Source organism: Ictalurus furcatus, chromosome 19 (genome assembly GCF_023375685.1).
Source record: "Ictalurus furcatus strain D&B chromosome 19, Billie_1.0, whole genome shotgun sequence".
In the NCBI taxonomy this organism is placed as follows: Eukaryota; Metazoa; Chordata; class Actinopteri; order Siluriformes; family Ictaluridae; genus Ictalurus; species Ictalurus furcatus.
This window is the reverse complement of record NC_071273.1, coordinates 10946646-10971191: the sequence shown is the minus strand read 5'-3', so window position 1 is coordinate 10971191 and position 24546 is coordinate 10946646. Positions and strand designations below refer to the sequence as shown.

The 24546-nt window shown below is 39.2% G+C and overlaps 1 protein-coding gene across 4 annotated transcripts in view; it reads right to left on the bottom strand.

Moving 5' to 3' along the window:
- Window positions 1-3984: 3984 nt before the first annotated feature.
- usp6nl (USP6 N-terminal like) overlaps window positions 3985-24546 on the bottom strand; it is a 90959-nt gene continuing 70397 nt past the window's right edge. For 3 of the 4 annotated variants that reach the window (XM_053649742.1, XM_053649739.1, XM_053649743.1), the window contains 8 exons: window positions 21219-21328; window positions 21050-21098; window positions 17612-17732; window positions 16913-17007; window positions 15065-15130; window positions 14120-14219; window positions 13870-14022; window positions 3985-8352 (listed from right to left, as the gene is read on the bottom strand). In XM_053649742.1, coding sequence (XP_053505717.1) covers window positions 7112-8352; window positions 13870-14022; window positions 14120-14219; window positions 15065-15130; window positions 16913-17007; window positions 17612-17732; window positions 21050-21098; window positions 21219-21328 — 1935 coding nt within the window. In that variant the 3' untranslated portion in view covers window positions 3985-7111. The remainder of the gene's footprint in view (window positions 8353-13869; window positions 14023-14119; window positions 14220-15064; window positions 15131-16912; window positions 17008-17611; window positions 17733-21049; window positions 21099-21218; window positions 21329-24546) is intronic. The other variant, XM_053649740.1, reaches the window with a different exon arrangement.

Genomic DNA, 24546 nt, shown 5'->3' with positions numbered 1-24546 from the left:
CCTAACAGACTACACATCTATTAGTCCAGGCTCTCGTCATCTCAGAACTGGACTATTGCAATGCACTACTCTCGGGCCTCCCAGCCAACTCCATCAAACCCTTCAGATGATTCAGAATGCAGCAGCACGCCTCGTTTTCAACCAGCCCAAGAGAACCCATGTCACACCCCTCTTCATCTCCCCCCACTGGCTTCCTGTAGCCACCCGTATCAAATTCAAGACCTTGATGCTCATGTACAAGACCTTGTCTGGAACAGCACCCCTCTACCTCAACACTCTCCAGAAGGCTTACGGTCCCTCACACAATCTGCGATCGATTAACGACTGACGCTTAGTAGTACCTACTCAGCTTGGCTCAAGGTCCTTTTCCGGAACCTTCACACTAACTGTCCCTCAGTGGTGGAATGAACTTCCAACCTCAATCTGGACCACGGAATCTGTCACTATCTTCAAAAAAACAACTAAAGACCCACCTCTTCAGTGAACACTTAACCAACCCATAAAACGCCAACCCCCACATTATCCTTAAAAAAAAAAAATACTCTGGCACTTACACCTCTACTCTGCGCACTTTGCTTTTCTAGAACTCAATTATAAATCTTGTATGGTAGCACTACTTGTATTGTTCTCCGCTTGATATATCGCTTTGCTTGTATTTCCTCATTTGTAAGTGCCTGCTAAATGAATGAATGTAAATGTAAATGTGCTGACATCCAGAGCAGGATGACGCCAAACCACATTCTGCCCGGATTACAAGCGCATGGTTGCGTAAGCAGAGAGTGCGGGTGCTAGCATGGCCTGCTGCAGTCCTGACCTGTCTCTGTTTGAGAATGTGTTGCACATTATGAAGTGCAAAATAAGGCAAAGAAGGCCCTGTACAGTTATGCAGCTGGAGAAATGCATAATGGATGAATGGTGGAAAATTCCACTTGCTAAACTTAACCAACTGGTGTCTTCAGTTCCCAAACACTTAATAAGTGTTATTAAAAGAAAAGGTGATGTTACACAATGGTAAACAGTCGACTGTCCCAACTTTTTTTTTGCAGTTATCAGATTTGAAATCAGAAATAAATTAAATTCACAAATAATGTGTTTTCAATATAGTACAGGGTGAACTGAATTTTCAAATGACTCTTTTTGTTTTTTTTTTGGTGTCTGGTCTCAGTGACACTGCGAGCCCGATGTTAACTTGTTTCTAGGGACAAGCAAACAGAGTTATAAATAGGACTTCTGCTAAATAATTTAAATAAATGCATGGGATTAGATAAACTGAATGACCAGTTTTGTCAGCTCTGCTATGATATTTTTCAAGGTGTTTTTGACTTGTAATAAAGATGGTAATAAAGACGGTGTCATTTGTAGTTCAACTGCTTGCATTGGGATGAATGCTTGTAGCACTCCTGAGTACTAGCATTTATAGCAACATTTGTGTTTAGCTGCACCTCTCGCTCATCTTCCTTTAACTGTCTTACACTTGTTTTTGGTAGAAATTTACACTCATTGACCAATTTTGTCAAATACCATCCAGTGTTACATTCACATTTACCACATTCAGCTGATTACAGGTGAACTGCACTCTCTTCTACATCATAAATCTGTTCTCCATCCATTAAATAAAAGACACCAGGATAGGAACACCTCTTTCCAGATGCTAAGTGGACAAAGGATTATTCTCAATGCAGAGAAGGTAGTGGTGCGCTAGCGTCTAGTGCAGGTATAACGTTGTGCATACAGTGCAGTGGCGATGCTGGGATTTTTATCTCAGTGTCACTGCTGGATTTATTACCAGTCTAATAGCCAACAAATATCCAGCCAACAGCAGGACAGAGGATGATTAACACATACTGTACATCCACAAGGTGAACCAACAAAGTAGGTGCGTCTCGAAGGTCAGTGTTCGTATCATTGTGTCCGTCTGTACTGCCATCTTGTGGCTAAAAGTGTACAGTGCAGGTTTTGAGGTGGTACAAAACTACAGGAAGTGGTCTAACCTCAGACATAAGTAATATACAAGCCTTAATCTTACCTCAGACTTAATAGAAATGATCAAACTACGGCAGCAATGTATACTTCTCCACACAAACACCTAACAGCTCTTAATAATAATAATAATAATAATAATAATAACGATATTAAAGCACATTCATTTATTTTGTTTATATTTTAATCAGTTTAATATTGCATTTAAAAAGGTTTTCACATAAAATTGTCTTTATGTTCTCTTTGTAGTTTAATGTTTTATGCATTCTACAAATTGGTTTTCAAAAGCGGTATTTAAAATACAGTGTATTATTATTATTACCATATTTCCCCGAAGGTAAGATGCCTTGTTTTGCCCTCCAGCAGGTGCAGAGAAGAAATATTTTAGATTTGCATTCACCAAGGTTGTGCGCTTAAGTTTAATAAAACATAAATACAACCAACACGTGATGTCAACTTTGCTAAAGAAACTTTGCTAAGTTTGATACGTAGTTATTGATTATAGGCGGAACTAGGTTCAAATAACTGCTTGTCACTAAGTCGTCAAGCTGAAATTTGGTATACTGCATCTATGTGCTAATATATGTAGAATTCTAACAACCTGATTAGTTTATAAAAAACGGCCACCATTAGCATTATCAGATTTTAGCAGAAATTTGACAGGGATAACAGAGCGATGTTATATCAATGTTCATTACACTCTTACATAGACATTACACTTGGGCGGCTGTGGCTCAATTGGTAGAGCGGGTTGTCCACTAATCGTAGGGTTGGTGGTTTGATTCTCAACGTGACTCCACATGCCGAAGTGTCCTTGGGCAAGACACTGATCCCCAAGTTGCTTCCGATGGCAAGTTAGCACCTAGCATGGCAGCGCTGCTACCACTGGTGTGTGTGTGTGTGAGTGTGAATGGGAACCAGTGTAACGCACTTTGTAGAACCGCTAACCAGTTAAAAAGGCACTATATAAGTGCAGACCATTTACTTGAGCGGTATGCTCCTTTAGGCACCCTGTATAACCATATGCAACGTCACCCACAACGGTCACCGAAAGCCATAAAACATGCCTTTAAGAACATTTCGCACCCGCCCACTCAGATTTAAGATAATTTGCATGATATGCAAATTCAATTTTTGCTAACTAGTCCTAAAATTTTTGGTGAATCTTCAAGTCAGTACAGTCAAACCCGCAATGGTTATCAAGAACAGGAAAACATGATGCATGTTGAGATTTGTAAAGAATATGGCCACCACATGACAATCTATTTTCAGGTTTGGAGTTAAATTGACTCAGTCAGCTGTAAAGCAAGGGTCACACTATACTTTCAGCATGCAGAATTTCTTTGGACACTGCCACAAATATGGCCAGCAACCGGATACGGCATCACACACCAATGTTAAAATATATCATCTGTTCCTGTATGCAGCGACATCGCAATCTAGGCAACCTCTGTTTTGATGCTGATTTTATATTTTTTTAAAGCCGTGTCGTTTAAAATGGGCGACGTGTCGATCTTCTATTGGTCACACATCTTCATGTTACACGAGTTTACCAAACTTGAACTTTGGAATGCAGCAAAATGCAAAAGTTCTTCATCTCCGGCATTCGCATGCGTATGAAAGAAACTCAATGGTAGGAAAAATGTAGCGTGACCACCCTTAACCCGTGGTTGATGGACATGGAACGAGACGGAATTTGAAAGGCATGTTTAAGACAGGAATCGTAAGTCGGGTTGGATTTGGAACTGGATTTCTCATGATGATTGAATTACTTAAAAACATGGTCAACCATCATCAGCCAATCAACAGACATTTAGAGGGTTAGCATTGAGCAGTGTGCTCATCAATCATCTCTTTAGTGTTCTATGGCAAGAACTGGCCGATGGAGGGGAGTCACTTGTGAAGAGTGCTTGGACCCCACAGATCACCACTTGTGGCTCTATTTATTATTATTATTATCATTATTATTACTACTACAACAAACACAACACTAAGACAACATGATTTGATTGATGAACCCCTTGGAGGGTTTCTTTTATTAGACAAAGTCATTTTTGATCGCCAAGTTGCATTTAGTAGTTTAAACAAACAAACAAACAAAAAAACAAAACAAAGAAACAAATTAAACTTCCTGTTTGAATAATCACAACTAAAACTCTGTATCAAAATGCACTGTCCTTTAACAATATATACACACACTCAGGCCTGTAGTAGCACTAATGATTGATGGGTGGGTGGGAATACACGAGTCAGCCTGAGAGTTGTGCTTAGTAGATTCCACATGAAGTATATTTTATATATACACATATAATCAGCATGAATATTATGCATTTTTAGTGTTTAAGTTTGTGTAAAGAAATGATGTCGATTTGATATAAAATGGAAATGTGATGTACACTGTATAAAAAAAAAGTGTTATAGTAGTCTGTTTGGTGAGGTGCTGAAATACAGATGTGCAACAGATACAAGACACTTCATAATAAGTTAATATCCAGTGAGAAGGCTAGATGGAGAATACAGCATGGGCTCTGTTCCATTCAAACTGTACCCTTCTGTACTTCTAAACTCTTCAAGGCGGTGATTCCCCGTAGTACTCGATGATCGTTACAAAAAATCAAAGAAAATAAACTTTTATGCAGTGCAGTAAAACGTTAGTGTTAGCAGAAGGAATATGTGGACCAGCTGAAGAGTGTATACATCGCAGTACACATTCTTTACTTACATCCAGTATATTTACTATCACTCTTGTTGTTTTTTAAATTTATTTATAGAAAAGCCAGAAAAGTTGTTAGCAGTTCCAGACTGTAGGTCACTAGCAGCCAGGCTAATGCAGTGGAATTTACTGAATTAAAAAAAAAAAAAAAAAAAAAAAAAACACATTAAAATTGCACAAAAAAAGAGCAACTCCACAAATAAAACTCAACCATTTTGCATGAAGTACATGGATCTTAGAAACTGCAGAATCGTACACAAATTCTCACCAGCACTGTTTCTGCAGTACTCTGCAACGTTCATAATCTCTACATTTATTACTGAAGTAAGCTGCAGTATCTGCATTTTCCGGAATGAAAGACGCGCTGGACAGAAGCCACTCGCTCTGATTAACGGGGCACGACGACAACTTTTTTAAAAAAAAAAAAAGTTTGTGTGTGTTGAAATCTTCATTTATTTACACTAGATAATAACGTCGTCCACTTGAACTAATCGAAAGGATATTTTTCACAGGTGTGTTTCGTTTTCTGCTTTTCTGAAGCAGTAATCTGTTACTGACTTTTTCAGGAGAGTAAAATCTGATGTTCTTCTTGCATGATGGAAAACATGAACATGTTCATAGTTAGAATAAATTGTCAAACACTAACATAGGAGTGTTAGATATGTGTTTCTTACTGATTTTGATTGCTCTGGCTACAGCACTACCACTGACTTAAAAAAAAAAAAAAAAAAAAAAAAAAAAAAAAAAACCCAAGCAAACACTGCACTCCTTGTTAGTTATACATACACGCTGAGTTGCCAGTTTATTAGGTACAACTAAAAAATGTTTCCATCTAGCATCTTAAAGCGTTCTTTGGTGCGTTCCTTTAAAGGGTCTATGTAGAACCCTGCGACGGGAAAGGGTTATCCTTTCAGAACACGTTCCAAGAGAAGAGCTTATAAAAGTAAGGGTACATTTCATTTCTCTGAACAAGGTGTACACTCTCTCTACCCCATGTATTAATAAACCCAGGATAAATGGCCAGTGAGTATAGGTAGAAGTAGAGGTGTGCATCGTGAGTGGGATCCTCCAGGACCCTGGGTTGCAACCAAAATGGTTGGGAATGGAAAGTTTTTTCTTTCTTGCATGCTGTCAGATATAAAGCTGTAGGACAAAGAAAGACCATGTTCATTAACATGTTAGAGTACTAACAACAACAACTAAATTAATAATTGAGAAAGTATGTCCTGCAGGTGTAAAGAATAATAATTCGCGCACACCTCTACCCACAAGTACCTAATAAACTGGCAGCCCATGTATATTGACTAAATAAAGCTAAATGAATGAGTTATATATAAAGATATTGCTTTTTGCACAGATGATGATGATGATAGTGTTTTGATGCTGTTATTTCTCTTCCAAAGCAGCTTTTGTGACAAAAACATCTCTAACCTGAGTATACATTGAACATTTCTGCTTTTCTAATCCTGACCTGGTCTCACCATGGAAAGATTTGTGCAAAGTGCGATAAGCTGGATGCTCCATCTGCGCTGAGGCTCATTATAGGGTTTTACCACGAGGTGGAAGGATGACGGAATTCAGGATCCAACTTATTATCAAACTCTGTATACTGACAGTTATACCATACACCTCTCCTGAACCTCTCAGAAATCTCTCCATATTGGGGGGGGGGGGGGGGGGGGGGTGTACGTTTTGTGCAAAATAAAATTAAAAAACAAAATATTTATAAGAGGGACTTTTTTTTTTTGTTCGAATCTTAGCTTATTCTTTTCATATTCACAACCTTATATAATCACCCAAGCTCAAAAATGTGTATTCCTTATTTACATATAAAGATTTTATGTACGGAAAACTAAATTATGGAAAAAATAATATGGGGATTTTTTTTTTTCGTGTTTTCTTTTCTCTCCAATTCATGCTATTGACAAGCATGGATAAATATGTGTGGAAAAAAAAACCTTTCTGTACAATGTAAAAAATATGTTGCTGTTAAGTATTAGGATATTTAAGCAAAGAAGAAAAAGAAGAAAATAAATCTTTAGTCGGTCCTTGATGCTTGATCAGTATAAACACCTGGATCTGGTGGGACCTGCCATATCGGTTCAGTAAAGACGCTGACGACAGAGTCTCACAACGAGTAAACAAACCAAACACTAAACAAACCAAACAAACAGATCTCTCTCTCTCTCACACACACACACTTTTCAAGATAACCAGCAATTATACTTTCCATCCATCATTGATTCTCAATAACACGCTCACTTTTTTACTCCATATTTCTTAATCACACTCTTTAAGTCCATATCTTAATCTCTCTCACTCACTCTAACCATACTTCTCTCACTCTTTTGGTCCACATCTCAACTTCTCTCACCATTTCACATCCTGTCTCACTCTTTCTTTCTGTCTCTCTCGCTCTCAGAGCAGCATGGACTCCTGCATGGCAAAGGCCTCTTGTCGGTAATGAGGTCTTCCGAACACCGTATTCATCTGTTTCCTGCCGGTCACAGCTCTGTAGTGTATAACGCCGTCTGTGACTGGCACTGGTGGGAAGCTGAACTCCTGACTGGGGTGCAGAGGTGAGAGCTGGGCTTTCTGAAAGCTTGATGAGCGGGGTAACCCACCCGGAGTGCGCAGGGGCGCCACATCCACGTCCATCTCACCGTGCCAGCCTTGGCCTTGCCACTGCCTCTCATATCGCTGATCTACGTGACCAGTAGGCTGCCTCGGGAAATACCCGCTTTCAACAAGGCTGTCCATCTGGCCTGCAAGATCTGCATTTATTGGCTGGCGCCGGTATGTGGTGTAGTTGTAGTTATTCATCAGTGATTTTTCTGGTGAGCGATTTGGGGGTGTGGAGCGTACTGTAGTACCATAAGCCCATTCATCATATATCACTCCATAGGCTCTGTTCTCGGGCTGCATTTTGGGTGGATAGGGGGAATAAAGAGGTGTCATGCCTGGTGTGTAGTGTAAAGGTTGGTGAGGGTCGGCCATCAAGTGTACGGGTGTACTTTTAGGGATTCTGAAAGTTGGAGCAGTGATACCACCACTAGGGGGCCTTGTAGGGCTTCCTTGTCTAACAGATGGTCCCACGTACTGATGAGAAGGTTCTGAAACTTGCGTGATACCTGAAATGTCTGCAACATCTCCATCGGACTCTGGAACGTTGTCGTACTGTGAGGCGTTAGAGCCACGGTTTGCGCCGGGCACGAAACTTCGGGAGCGAAGTTGATGATGATGGGGCAGTACGCTGGCCACTGACATGGCAGGAGAAGAGGGTACCGTGCTACTGACGATCGTGCGGCCATCCATCATGGCCGCCAGCCTGTCCTCAGATGGTTTTACCCAGCGTGGCCCAATGTCTCTCCGCCCACTGGGACCTACATCCAAGTTCTGACTCGATGACGCGTGCGGTTTTCCGCTCTCAGAGGGCCTGGCTTCTTTGGTCCCCTCCCCTTTCTCTATCTTTTGTGATGTTTTATCTGCCAAGTCTTTTTTCTCTCTGTTTGCCGAAACGGTTGTTTCCGTGGCTGTGCTCGGAGAGGGCAGAGCCTCCATCCGCCCATTAGCGATGTGATTGGCTTTCTTTGGCACCAATCCCTCAGGCTCTGGTGGAAGCTGGCCCAGTGGCTTTGTAGGAAACTCCTCGTCTTTACCTATACAGAAGAACATACAAAAGCTAATCAGAGCGCAAAAAAATGACAAAATATCATATGTACTTCAACCTTTGAATGAATATTCTAGCATTTTTCAACCTACTCTCTGTTCAACGTGCCTGTAGTGTGTGTAGTAAAAAAAAAACCTGTTTACTCAAACGCATGCTATAACTGATCCACAAGGAGACAAACAAGAAAAAATGTCTTACCAAAGCTGCTTTTAAATAGTTTTTTGTGTAGACCAATACAATATAAAAGTTCAATATAAAATAAATATAAAAATATAAAAAATAAAATGTCTAAAGCACCATCAGACTGTTCACTGTGAAAAAAAATCAGCACATTTCTGAAACGGTGAATTAGAAAAACTCACACCTCAATTTACAATTACTTTTGACTGAAGAATTTTTAAACGCATCGAATAAAAATGCATCACATAAACGTTTATTGATTCCCTACAACTGAATATAGACTAGCATTATAACTGAGCTTGGAATAAACAGGTTTTACATGATCTACATCAGGCATCACACTACAGATGCACTATACTGGAGAGGGAGGTGATGATTAGGTTGAAAAACGCTGGAGTATTTGAAGAGTTTCAATACAAAAAAGTTGAATAGTCATTTTGAGATTTTTGTCGTGAAAATTAGGAAACCTGTGCAAGTACTTTCTTTACATTTATTTCAACTAATTTAAGCACAGGCAGGTAAATGTATTCAATATATATTAATAACACTTTTCTTAAAAATCTATTTATTTATTTCCATCAGAAACAACAAAATTGAGTATCTATTGAATTTTAATAACAAAATTAAACATTAAAAATTAATAACTAATATTAACGGATAGCAACACCAGAATCGGCAAAAGAAGCTGGCATAAAAATGTGAACGCCACAAAATAATCAAATTATTTTCTTAATGCTTTTAAAATACCAACAGCTTTCTGAGGGAAATAAATGTAACATTGAAAATAATTAGATTTACATTCAATGCTGAGGTAATGTTTATGTGTTTGCACTTTCAAATTGCCACTGGTGTGACCCTTTTGGCACTTTAAGTTACAGGCTGCTCTTAAAATGTCCGCCTACATAAAATATCTTTAACAGAGAACACATTTTTTTGCAAAGAAACTCCTCTATCAATTGTGTAAACAAAACATACGCATTTACCTGTAATGTGCTCATGTATAATTGCTACATATGAGCTAACTGATATAAACACACAGTGAAGATTAGGTGTATAATGCATTTTGGAAACCAACCTTAATTCTTAAAATCACACACAGATCTGCAAAAAACAATACTCTTAAACTAATAAATAAACCAACAGTGAAGTGTAAGCAGTCATGCAACGGGACATCCTTCAGAGAATCAAAATAAAAATAAAAAAATAAAAAGTTAGTATCCACATTCACTGTGAGGGGAGGAAAAAAAGTCAAGCGACAGCTCTCACCACATCAAATACAAGACTCGGGAACAAACATTGATCTAAAATCATGTGAGGCCCAGTTAGAACACAGCAGGATGTGTAGAGAAGTGCTTCTCGTGAGCATACAGGTGACACATGGCAGGTACACAATATTCATGTGTGGAACAGTAACAGATAAAACAGACACGCACATGGATGGTCATGTTGACACTGAGGCCTGTGTTGAGACGACTGGACCTGATCAAAGTAGGATACTTTATCATTAACTAATACCACTCTTTCCTCAGTTTACACTTTTTTTTTTTTAAAGCATTTAAAACTGAGAGAACTCTATGTTTGTCTGTGAGAAATTCCCTCCAAGCAGTCATGCAAGTACACATCTCAGTTCTGATATCTAAACTCTAATACTGACTCGGTTAGAAAGGCTCCTCCATTGCTTTCGCTTTCGTCACAGAATGACTGTCATGCTTTTATCAAGTTGCTGGACAGTGACATGCCAATAGTGAAACAGATAGACAGTGAGGGGAAATACATATGCAGACCCTTTTCTGTTATTTAATACACTCCAATTGCATATATCCCCTTCAAACGTAAACACAATGTTTTTTGACTTCGTACTCATAAATAAGAACATACAGTGGTGCTTGAAAGTTTGACAATCCTTTAGAATTTTTGGCATTTTTGCATAAATATGACCTAAAACAACATCAGATGTTCACATAAGTCTTAAAAATAGATAAACAGAACCCAATTAAACAAATGAGACAAACATATTATACTTGGTCATTTATTTATTTATGAAAATGATGCAATATTACATATCTATGAGTGGCAAAAGTATGTGAACCTTTGCATACAGTATCTGATGTGACCCCCTAGTGCAGCATTAACTGCAATTAAACGCTTGCTTCAGATCCTTCCACAATATTTCTTTTGGATTAAGGTCAGGACTTTGAACTGGCCATTCCAAAACATTAACTTTATTCTTCTTTAACCATTCTTTGGTAGAACGACTAGTGTATTTAGGGTTGTTGTCTTGCTGCATGACCCACTTTCTCGAGATTATGGACAGATGTCCTGAAATTTTCCTTAATATTTCAGTGGTATAATTCAGAATTCAGTGTTTCATCGAAGATGGACAGTTCTGGCCAAAGATGCAGCAAAACAGGCTCAAACAATGATACTACCACCACCATGTTTCACAGATGGGAAAAGGTTCTTATGCTGGAATGCAATGTTTTCTTTTCTCCAAACATAATGCTTCTCATTTAAACCACAGAGGTTTGTTTTGGTCTCATCCATCCATAAAATATTTTTCCAACAGCCTTCTGGCTTGTCCAAGTGATCTTTAGCAAACTGCAGAAGGGCAGCAATACTCTTTTTGGAGAGCAGTGGTTTTCTCCTTTCAACCCTGCCATGCACACCAGTGTTGTTCATGTGTTCTCCTGATGGTGGACTCATGAACATTACCATTAGCCAATGTGAGAGAGGCCTTTAGTTGCTTAGAAGTTACCCTGGGTTCCTTTGTAACCTGGCGGACGATCACACGTCTTGCTCTTGGAGTGATCTTTGTTGATCGATCAGTCTTGGGGAGGGTAACAGTTTTCTTGAATTTCCTCAATTTGTACACAATCTGTCTGACTGTGGATTGGTGGAGTCCAAACTCTTTAGAGATGATTTGGTAACATTTTCCAGCCTGATGAGCATCAACAACTCTTTTTCTGAGGTCCTCCATTGTTCATGCCATGATACACTTCCACAAACATGCGTTGTGAAGACTTTGATAGCTCCCTGTTCTTTAAATAAAACTCACACCTGATTGTCACACCTGACTCTAATTTCACCTACCTGCTAATCCAGGAGGTTCACATACTTTTGCCACTCACAGATATATAATATTGGATCATTTTCCTCAATAAATAAATGACCAAGTATGATATTTTGTCTCATTTGTTTAATTGGGTTCTCTTTGTCTACTTTTAGGACTTGTGTTAAAATCTGATGTTTTAGGTCATATTTATGCAGAAATATAGAAATTTCTACTTTCAAGCACCACTGTGAAAGTACATATCTACAGGGTTAGACAAAGATACACTATAGGGCCAAAAGCATGTGGACACCTGACCAACACACCTACAGTGCCCTCCACTAATATTGGCACCCTTGGTAAATATGCACAAAGAAGGCTGTGAAAATTTGTCTTTCTAGTTGAACCTTTTGATCTTTTGTTAAAAAGAATTCACAAAAATATTCTGCTCTCATAGATATCAAACAATTACAAACAAATCACAGGTTTATCCAAAATAATCTTTGTTAAATATGGATGTGCAACAATTACTGACACCCCTATGAATTCATATGAGAAAAATGTTTGAAGTATATTCCCATTGATATTTTACATTTATTTAGTACACTTGGGTGAACAATAACAGGAAATTGTTCAACCATGACTTCCTGTTTCACAGGGGTATAAATATGAGGTAACACGTAGGCCAAATTCCCTTAGTCATTCATAACAATGGGTAAGACCAAGGAATATAGTCATGGTTTACCATATTAGTCACCAATATTAGTGGAGGGCACTGTATATGAGCTTGTTGGACATCCCATTCCAAATCCCATAAATAGGTATGCATTCCCCCTTTTGCAGCTATAACAGCCTCCAATCTTCTACAAAGACTTTGTACAGAAGTTTGGAGTGTGTCTGTGGGAAGTGGAATGTGCATTTGAACCGTATAAACTCTTTTTCTCTACATTTTAGGTTTTAGTGTCTCTCTTTTAATATCGTGTAATATATTTTAAAACATTTTTTAACATTATTTATTTTTATTATTATTATTATTATCCACCTCTAGTAGCAATTATTTAGGATATTACTGTCCTGGTAAGTCTTTGAATAGATTTTATTTTTAGTGTACGACAGATTGAGCGCCTCCCCATAGAGCTACCCAGGAGACAAGCCATTATACTGTCAGGTGATGGTATGCGGTCTAAAATAGTGAGAGTGCATAAATGCACACACACACACACACACACACTCTTACTAATTACCTACCTTCATCTGTCCTCACCTCATCAAATACCCTGATTCTAAAGATCTTTTCCTGCTTAGAAAATGTCTGCTTTAAAAACACTCTTCAACCACACAGCGGAGTGTTCGTGAAACATTTCTGGGGTTTTCAGGGGACAAAAATGTCACAGAAAAAAAAGAGTAACACATACAGAGGTTTTGTTATTGACAAAAGGAAAGACGTGTATGAGCATGAGTGTGTGTTCATTTCGGAGGGTGCAGAGGGCAAGGCGTGGGACACACAGGAACATGATTGACAGACAGACACCGTTGCCCACCGGTTATGTTTGATGGAGGGGGTTTTGTCCCCTTTCCCAACTGCACTATTGTTGACTGGAGCCGAGTTCAGTTCAGAGGGAGAGAACGAGAAGATCAAGAGTCAGACAGATTAGATAAGATTGAGAAGTTTAGACAAGAAGATCAGATAAAAAAAAATGCATCCAAGAGACGATTAGATGAGAAAAAACAACAGGGTGGTTCCATGAGAAGATCAGATTAGAAGAAAAATAGATAAGAATAACAAAAAGTCTTTCAGTATGATAATTTGACAAGAGGGAGAAAAAGTAGATAAAACAAGAATGAGATTAGACCAGATGTGGAAAATTAAATTAGAAGATTAGACAAATAATGCACTGTAGCAGTCACACACACACACACACACACATATATATATATATATATATATATATATATATATATATATATATATATATATATATATATATATAGATAGGTGTTTTTGTGTGTGTATGAACACAAGTATATGTGAAGAATATGAGACTCTCAAATCAATACTACACAATATATTAATATCGCTCGAAAGTTCGACTGTCTAAATAGTGAGTAGAAAACAAATCCTATTTTTTGTGTGTGTGTGTGTGTGTGTGTGTGTGTGTGTGTGTGAAATGCCAGTGGTTAAATAACGTAAAGGGACATTCAATAACATCTCATCATAATTACTGTAAGCTTGTAAAGCACTCTTGGCACTACCAGATGTGAGCATGTGGGCGTTACCTGGAGGAGGAAGCTCTAGTTTGGCGCGTCTGAGTTCAGCCATGGAACTCTGGAGCTGCTCGATTACATAGTCATCATCGAAGAAGAAATCCTTCGAGAGAGTAACTTGGAGGAACTCCACAAGGTCCTCCATGGAGAACTTCATCAGAGTCTCTGGACACACACACAAACATACTCTTGTATTCCTGTACTTATGGTGACCAAATGTTCACAGAAGGTCAATTTCACAAACACATAGGGGCTCCATTACTTTTGTGGAGCTTGAGGATGGTGTAGGACATCGCAGACAGAACTCGCTCTCCCTCTAGAATGTAGATGTCCCATATCCTGAGGGTTAATGTGAAAGGGGTCTGTCAAACAGAAAGGAAAACACACACACACACACACACACACACACACACACACACACACACACACACACTTAAAGTAGGGCAAAGAGACAAATTACATGTGCTCTATCTATGTGGAAGGAGGTGATTTCATCTGTTAAATGTCATTGGGCTACTTCTCCATTCAATGTCCTTATTAATTATTTATAAGCATCAGCTGCTGTACAGAAGCCCCGCCCCTAAATGTGTTGCAGGGGCGGAGCCACATTATTTAACATTGTTAGGGGTATGCTCATATATTGGCATATACCGTGATAACGGAATGTAAAATAGTTCTTCTCTTAATGTTATACTTGTATAATGATGTCACAAAAAAGTTTCTTCCTAATGCAGCCCTTCCTCTCTCTCTTTCTGTCTCCCTCTATACCCCTCTGTCTCTTTGTCTCAAAGTGTCTCTCTTCCTGCCCTCTCTATTTGTATGTCTGGCCATATCTCTCACCGTCTCCTCCTTTTAGTCCTTGTGTGTCTCCCCATCTCTTCCATACTGTCCTTCTGTCTCCCTGTCCAGTTCGATGTGTCTCTCTGTCCATGACAATATCCCTCTTTGTCTATCTCTTTGTCTGTAACTAAAACTCGTAACTCGGAATTTCCAAACTCTGACTAGTAAAAAAGAAAAGAAAATCAAACCCCAATAATACCAATATATAATAATAATAATAATAATAATAATAATAATAATAATATATTATTATTATAATATAATATAGTGTAATATATAGGTGGTCGCCTAGTTCACCTATGCCTAGAAACAGCCCTGCCGCCAATTTCTGCTTGGCTTGAGAATGCAGTGTGTGCGAGTCTCTTACACGATCCAGAAAGCACTGAAAGAACCACTTCATGGTATAGAGACTGGTGAAAACCTCCTGGTTGTCCTGTAGAGCCAAACACACACATACGCATTTATTACATATCACACTAAAGGAGTGTTTCTCAACTTCCTTCCATGTGACAATAAACCAGGTGACTTCGTTATGACAGTTTCTGACCTGCCCTACAATTCTCGACTCTCACACCTTCACCTTTATTCCAGTCTTCACTTTCCATTCAACAGTGTTTACTGCACACATGGGAGGGGGAAAAAAAAAAAAGAATAACTCGGCTGCTACGTATTTTCCTGCGATTCGTTACGGGGTTACAATTATAGAAATAACAATAATCACATGAAGAAATTCCACAATACACAATGAATATTTTTACTACAGTAGCAGTCACTGCACACCCACAGTATATTGTGTAAAAATTAAGCAGCATCGCTACATGCACGGCTTACGCTGCTCACAAGAGGCTTGATAATTAGCTTAATTCATACACACACACACACACACACACACACACGGTCCCCCTGAGACTACCGAGTTCCCATTTATTATTAATGTTTCCTTTCATCTCTTAACTTACCTATTAATTAATCATCCATCGACATTTAGCTCAGGGGGATGTTTTTTCCGAAATGATTCAAATAAGGAAAACTGATAATTATGAATTAAAAGTAACTCATGATTATCCACAGCAGTAACTGTACCAAGGTAACGATCATGAACGCCTGCTGTGTTCGGAGACAGACGTAATGACTGCAGATTGTTTCACTGATCTGCTTTATTCTACCTTGTTTACTAATCTTTTCAGCATCTCTATAATAAGGTCATATGTAAATAATGCTGGGATTTCTGACTTGAAATCAAAAAGTGCTACACAATTAATAATTACACTGAAATTTTGATATTAATACGTTTGTTCTAATACGTTATCATTTCCATATTAACGGCTGATTCATACAGACGTGTATGAATGAACAAATGCTCCAGGTATATAAAAAAAAATGTATGTAATCGATGATATGGTGAAGTTTTCTGTGAGGAAGGAGTCTCCAGTGTTAATGCGTTCTAACAGTCAAAGATAAAGCTGTAACTTCAGGAAAAGGGGGCTTTGTGCTTTTATAGCTTTATAACTGCTATAACGTAAACGATACCAGGAACTCATTTGTTTTGTGGACATTCCACAACATCAAATGTAACTACTGTGGTGGCTTGGCGGGTAATGCTCTGGGTTACTGGTCGGGGGTTCAAGCACCGGTGCTGCCAAGCTGCCACTGTTGGGCCCTTGAGCAAGGCCCTTAACCCTCCCTGCTCCAGGGTCTGCTGTATCATGGCTGACTCTGACCCCAACTTCCTAACATGTGAAAAAAAGAATTTCACTGTGCTGTAATGTATATGTGACCAATAAAGACTCATTATCAAGTGACCGGCAGGTAATGCATGATGATTCTCACCTGTGCCTTATTATTTGAAATTTACTTATGTGTCTTTTTGAGCCTTCAGGGCTCCCGTAACCGGTAACGTGAGAGAGAGAGAGAGACTGCGAGTCAGCTTTGAAGATCTTGCGACACACACACACGCGCGCTGAAGCGTGAACTTGATCATGACAGAGCGAAAGCCATGAGTTTTTGTTGTTCCTGTTGTGTTTTGAAGGTGCGATGAAACGTGCACGGTTTGAATAAACGTGAGCCCGGAGCCCAGAGTCTGCCTCCACACACTCCCACACCAGGGTTCTACACATCTATATTATGATGTTTAAGGAAACACTTCAACCATAAAATCCAGATTTAACATCAACATGTGTGTGTGTGTGTGTGTTTGTGTGTGTGTGTGTCTTACTAGATGTTGTTTAAGTTTAGGCATCATCTTCTTCAGGATACGGTCATGGTGCTCTTGGAAGCGCAGCAGCTTTGGAAAACCTGGCACGAAAAATCCTGAACACACACACACACACACACACACACACACACACACACACAGAGATACACAAACTTCAGTGCCATTATGTCATTTAGGATCAGTTCAACCTATAAAATGTATCACTTAACCCAAATGTAGCTGAACAGTCAGGACATGATGTGCTATTTGCTTCTTCTTTTCTGAGCTGTGAGCCCGAACTATTTATTAATAGAAGTCTGTTTGATCTCGAATATTTTCAGTGTTAACTATTTGGACGTCGTAGCTCCAGGGATACAAGGATTTCTGTGCATTTACAATGCTTTGAGCAAGTATTCACCCCAGTTGGACGTTTTCCACATTTTGTAGTGTTACAACCTGGAAATAAGATTGAAATAATTAGGACTATTTGTCATAAAACTATACAAAATAGCCCATTATAATGCACTGGGTGGAAAATCTATATAGTTTGCATCATAATCCTATTCTAATATTGTGAAATCTGTCCAAAGTTTTTTTTTTATTAATATTTGTTGTGTAAGTTGTTATAGCTGTGTATAATGTGTATGTGTGTGTGTGTGTGTGTGTGTGTGTGTGTGTGTATCCGGTATTAATTGTTAGTGTAGAGAGAGGGGTGTGTACCGTGCATCGCATGTGTCTGTCCAGATAGCAGCCTGACCAGAGCCCAGAATGCGTCCTCTTCATTCATATAGATCAGGAGGAGAGCGGTGATCTGGCTCATACCTTGACAATATCCCACCTCCTACACACACAGACACACACACACACACACACACACACACACCTACATTGTAGGGTATTTCCTTTAACCCATCCTTTAGTAAATTTGTTTTTAATACATAAGAGTTAACTTAAAAAATCCGGGTTATGTACAGAGAGCTGTATTTTTAGTTCATCTCAACTACACCGAATACATCTGTTTCCTGAACTGTGTGAGATTTTCACTTGCTCTTAAGCTACAGTGCTGTGAAAAAATATTTGCTGATTTCTTCTGTTTGAAGAAAAACTCAACACAGTAGTGAACCTTCCCAGAAGTGGCCGACCTTCCAAAATTCCTCCAAGAGCACAGCAATAAAGGTCACCGTTCATGACTCCACTATCAGAAAGTCACTGGGCAGACTGTGAGACACTGTGGCTCGTCTGAATTTTGCCAAAACACACCTTGATGATCCTCAAACCTTTTGGGAGAATGCTCTGTGGATTGATGAGTCGAAAGCGGAACTGTTTGGAAGACAGGAGTCCTGTTACATCTGGTGTAAACCAAACGCAAAATTCAATAAAAAGAACATCATACCTACAGTCAAGCATGGTGGTGGAAGTGTATTGGTGTGGGGATGCTTTGCTGCTTCAGGGCCTGGGAAACTTGCAATAATTGAGAGAAACATGAATTCTGCTCTCTATCAGAAAATCCTAAAGGAGAATGTCTGGTCTTCAGTCTGTAAGTTGAAACTCAAGCACAACTGGATTATGCAGAAAGACAATGATCCAAAGCATAGCAGTAAATACTAGTCCTAGAAGTAAGTGAAAGACTGATCTCCAGTTATCGAAATCGTTTGGTTGTGGTTATTGCTTCTAAAGGTGGCACAACCAGATTTTAAATTTAAGGGGGAAATTGCTTTTCACATGCGTGATAGGTGTTGGATAACTTTTTTGCTTCAATAATTTTTTTTAACCGTATTATGTGTTTACTCAGTTTGCCTTTGTTTTATGTTGCACTTCGTTTGAAGATCTAAAACTATTTAGCATGAGATATACACAAAAACAGAAGAAATCAAATACTTTTTTCACAGCACTGTACTTCCTGCATCAGAAATGAACCCAAATGAGGTCTGGGACCTTCCAAAAATATGCAGCTCCAGAATTGTGTGCCAGTGGTGTTATATATTCTAATATAGCAGCTTGACATCATGCATAAATGCATCCTCTCACTGAATACAAGCTAATGAGCTTGCTTCATTACGGATGTGCAGCTCACCAACCATGCTTCAAAATAAACTGATGATTTACACTGACACACCAAGACACAATCAGCAGGGAATTCAATAACCCTTCCTTGAAGAGATTAAATAACCAGATCTATCTTTCTCTCTCTTGTACATGTTTGACAGACTGGGAAAACCTGTCAGGTGTCACTGTGGCTTAATTCTGACAACGAGCCAAAAAGTGCAAACATACTTTGACACCTTAATTTTAAGAAATAGTGTATGTGTAGGTGTGTGTGTGTGTGTGTGTGTGGATATTTATGGATACCCACACACACACATTTAATCCAGCCTAGGCTTCCTGCAATGATCAGACTGGGTAAGGAGCCATGGTGGTAAAAACAGTCAGTCTGTCTAAAGATGTCTAAAATCTTGTTTGCTAAGTGGGATTTTCTCACTCGGTGAATGTCAGGCTTTGATCAAGCTGTTTGATAGCTGTGTGCTGTAGCAAAACAGACATAAGTCTAATCAATTCAGTTTGCAATCAGATACCGGCTGTCTGAATTTCTAAACGTGTTGCTGTGCTGAAACTTTCCTTGTAGAAAACTTCTACTTTGCATGTAGACTATGACTAGGTTTACATGCATATCAACATTCCGACTTTAAACAGAATTTGGCAATATTCTAATTAGTACTGAGGCACGTGAACGCCGCGATCGGATTAGCCGATACAAATTACTGTTTTAAACTGACTTTAAATTAAATTGGTTGCATGTAAACGACTCATTCAGAAAATCTACTGAAAGGAGATATATGCGCATGCTTATTCCACAAGGAATTGTGGGTGCTAACAGATGCTTATCTGTAGGCTAGGTATTGAAGAATGGCAACTCGGGCATGCTTACAACAACCATGTATGTATACGTGAATATTCCGATTCCTGTAGGCATATAAACATCGTATTCGAAATATGGCTGCAACCCGAATGTAGATCTTAAACAGAACGTGATGTGCATGTAAACATAGTTGGTGTCTAAATTTCACCATGTGAAGGGTTTTCCCACATCACCACACATATATCTGTCACAGATCTCTCTCTCTTTCTCTCTCTCTAATATGTACTGTATATCTTTGAACTACATGTACATGAACATGTTCACATACCCATCCTTCAGGCCTGTTTTGTGTATCTGAAGTAGAGACATTTAAAAAAAAAAATCTGATTCACTGATGAACTTTTGATGTGAACATGTGTAATATTAACGGATCCAGATCTTGTTTTGCATGCGAACACAGGACATAAACTGTTGCCATCATGCCTCCGATGCCTTGCATAACATAGTAACAGGACATACATAAAGGCGGCTTGGCTACAATGAGGATGTCGTTAATTAGAAGTTGTTGTATAGTCAAATTAAAAAAAATAAAAATTTAAAATCTAAAAAGAGAATGGTGTATGTGTAAACTGGCAGATGTCCACTAGATGGCAGATCACTGTAGATGTCATACTAAAACCAGCTTGTCATTGTCATTCAAACTGCTCCAGACATCGTGTCACTTAATGCTTGTCCCTAGGCAGGAGACAGACCATCACGAGGCATGCGAGGTAGCCATTTTGTGGTCACATACACAAAGAATTACATCAGATTAGTGTAGTTTCTCTCATTCTCTCTGTAACTGTATGTATACACTTATTAGCCGTCCATCCATCCATTTTCTGTTCTGCTTATCCTACACAGGGTTGCCAGGAGCCTGGAGACTATCCCAGGGGACTCAGGGCACAAGGTGGGGGACAGCCTGGATAGGATGGCAACCCATCACAAGGGCACAATCGCACGCCACTCACAGACTACAGACAATTTGGAAATGCCAAATTGGAGTACCTGGAGGAAATCCCCAAAGCATGGGGAGAAGATGCAAACTCTGCGCATACAGGGCGGAGGAAGGGCTCGAACCCCCAAACCCTAGAGGAGTGACGCAAATGTGCTAACTACTAAGCCACCGCGCTCCTCTCATTAACCAGATTAATGCAATTCCATTTCAGAACAACAATCTTAATCTTGGCTTTAACTGAGACTCTGAGTCAAGTCAGTGAGTCAGTGATCTTGAGGATGGTGCAGATGTTGTACTGACTCACCCTGTTGTACATGGAGTACGCCGTGAGGACGTGGAACAGGTCCTGCTGCCTGTAAACACAAACACACAAGTGTTTCATTAATCAAACATGAGAAACCAGCCCAATTAGCACACACATCTAAATTGTTTGTTTGTTTGTCTGTGTGTGTGTGTGCGCGCGCATCACGCACTTGACGTCATAGCGCCGCATAAACATGATGTGGTCTCTGTATGTGCGGTTCACATCCAAATCTATTTGACGAATATCAGGGGACAAACCTCTTGCTCTCATCTTCAGCTTCTGGAGACAGACAGAGTGAGAGAGAGAGAGTGTGAGTGAGCGAGAGAGAAGGGGAGTGAGAGAGACAGAGAGAGAGAGAGAGAGAGAGAGAGAGAGAGAAACAGAGAGAGAGAGAGAGTGAGAAGGGGGGTGAGAGAGAGAGAGACAGAGAGAGAGAGTGTATGAGAGTGAGAGAGAGAGAGAGAGAGAGAGAGAGAGAGAGAGAGAAGGGGTGTGAGAGAGAGAGACAGAGAGAGAGAGAGAGAGAGAGAGAGAGAGAGAGTGTATGAGAGTGAGAGAGACAGAGAGAGAGAGAGAGAGTGAGAGAGAGAGAGAAGGGGAGTGAGAGAGACCTCATTAATAAAAATGAAATCAATCCGCAGTGCTATCATCAAAACACACACACAACCTGTGCCCCTTCCACCTTTCTGGAAAATTACTGGGGAGTGTATTCTCTGTGGCCAAACACACACACACACACATATATATAAATTATATGAGTGACCTTCAGTCACGTGAAAAAATAAGTACACCCCATGGAAATTACACTATCAAATGACAGACAAAATTGACATTTTGTAGTCATTTTCACTATTTACTACAAAAAAACAAACAGATCATTCACGTGGAAAAAGTAAGTACACCCTTACATTTATCACACCTTCAAATCCATAAAAATTAGATTCAGGTGTTCAGGATTGTGTGCCAGTGATTAGAACCTGCTTAGGGAGTGCAGGTGGAACCGGTCTTATTTATACCCCTCTCATGTCTAGTGTCTGGTGTTCCCTTTGCTATTGAGGTGTGTGGTGTCATCATGCCAAGATCTAAAGAGTTCTGTAAGGCCTTCAGAAAAAAGGTTGTGGATGCTTATGAGTCTGGCAAGCGATTTAAAAATATCTCCAAATTATTTGAAATACATCATTCCACTGTAAGGAAAATCATCTACAAATGGTGCAGATTTGTCAAAAGACAATTTATCCAGGACTGGCCGTCCCAGCAAATTCAGCCCAAGAGCAGATCGTCTGATGCAAAACAAGTCTCCAAGAACCCTAAAATTTCATCACAGGATCTGCTAGTAAGTCTGGCAACTGTTGGTGTCAAAGTGCATATTTCTACAATCAGAAAGAGATTGACCTGCATGGGAGGCGTGCCAGGAAAAAGCCTTTGCAAGACTACAGTTTAAGCATATAGGCAAAGACCAAGCCTTTTGGAATAATGTGCTCTGGACAGACTAATCAAAGATAGAGTTGTTTGGCCACAGTAACAGCAGACATGTTTTGCGCAGAAAAAGAGAACTTTTCAGGAGAAGCACCTCATACCAACTGAAGCATGGTGGTGGAAATGTTTGGGGTTGCTTTGCTGCTTCAGGGAATGGACAGCTTACATTCATTGATTCAACTATGAATTCTGCAGCATATCAAAGAGTGCTTAAGATGATGTGAGGCCATCTGTCCGACAGGTGAAGTTGAACTGAAAATGGACTTTTCAACAGAATAATGATCCTAATCACACTAGCAAATCCACCAAGCAATGGCTCAAAAAGAATAAATGGAGGGTTATGGAATGGCCTAGTCAAAGCCCGGGTTTGAATCCCATTGAATTGTGTGAGGGGATTTGAAACAAGCAGTACATGCAAGAAAATCCTCAAACTTCTTGCAACTGAAAGAATACTGCAAGGAAGAGACTGGTGGACAATTATGCAAAACGCCTACAAGAACTTATTTCTGCTAAAGGGGGCAATACTAGCTTCTGATACCAAGGGTCTACTTACTTTGTCCACAGAACAATGCCACAGCTATGGATATTTCTGTTGAATAAATGATTGAAAAATCTCATTCTCATTGTGGTTTTGTTCAAGTACATCACCTTTATTAATAGGATCAAATGTTTGCTTGTCCAAATATGTCAAAAAAGCCAATAATTTCCATGGGGTGTACATATTTTTTCACATGACTGTATATGCCAGTTAAACCTGTTATAAGAGGCATGGAGTCTAATTACGTATGAGAATGCGTCTTTCAATAATGGTTCATTGAGTGTGTATTAAAGCAAAAATACACCCAAGATGATTTGCTTATCACCGTTTCTAATATAATATGATAATACAAAATAATGTGATATCCAGTGTAGACTGTTTTTCAATAATCTTTCAACAACATTTTTTTTTTTTTTTTACAAAAAAGAAAGAAAAAGAAAATGCCCCTCGAATCGGAATTCCTACACAGAATGCTGGGAAGGTCTCCTCAAATCAACATGGAGGCTCATAGCATCAATAGTAAATAAAACAGGTGTACTTTCACTTTAAACGAGTTATACGGTAAATGCAAGTGTTTGCTTTAGATCCATCAAAATAGAAACATATTTACTTGTGTTTTATGTAATACGGACTATACAGTTCACTGTTCTGAGGTAAATATCCTGTACATCACTCATCACAGTTAGCGTGCTAGAATTTTTCTTTTTGAAGCATCAACACGCCATGTTTTTTCCCCCCACTTTGTAGCGCATGTAGGTTGAAAATGACATGATTCCCAAAAAAGTTCTGACTTCCCACATCCAAGTGAAGTCTACTGTGTCCACAGCTCTCTCATCTGTGCACTCTACTCAGATCAGGTTCCAAAGCTTCAACCTTCAAGTCAATAGTGGATTCAACACCATCATGCTCGTTACGGAACACTCGTAGAACTTTAACTAGCCGAGCCAAGTCTGTGCTGCAGCCCGTACAGCCATACAGCCCCATTGCATTCTGGTACGTGGAATCCAACTTTTATTGCTGAAAGGTTTTCTACTATTAAACACGATCATAGCTGTGTTAACGACGTCCCTCGGGGACAGCAGGATGCCACACAACCACTAATTTCTCATAGGAATAAGAAAAGAAATGCAGCACCCACCCTGCTGAAAAAACAAACAAACAAACAAACAAACAAACAGAAAAACAACAGACCATCACAACAACAACCATCACAGAAATTCTAATAGTTTCCACTACAAATACCATTACAAACCAACAGCTAACCATTAAAACCATTAATGTTATCCACTAGATATAACATGCCACCAATAGAAGGCAACAAATTACCACTAGAGACCCACAGGGACCATTACTGTTTCCATAAAACCAATAAAATCCCTATTAAAACCATTACAAATTCTATGAGGGTTTCTATTGCTTTTTTCCAGCAGGGCAACCATCAGAATCACTAAGCACATCAGAAATATTTCAATATAAACATTCA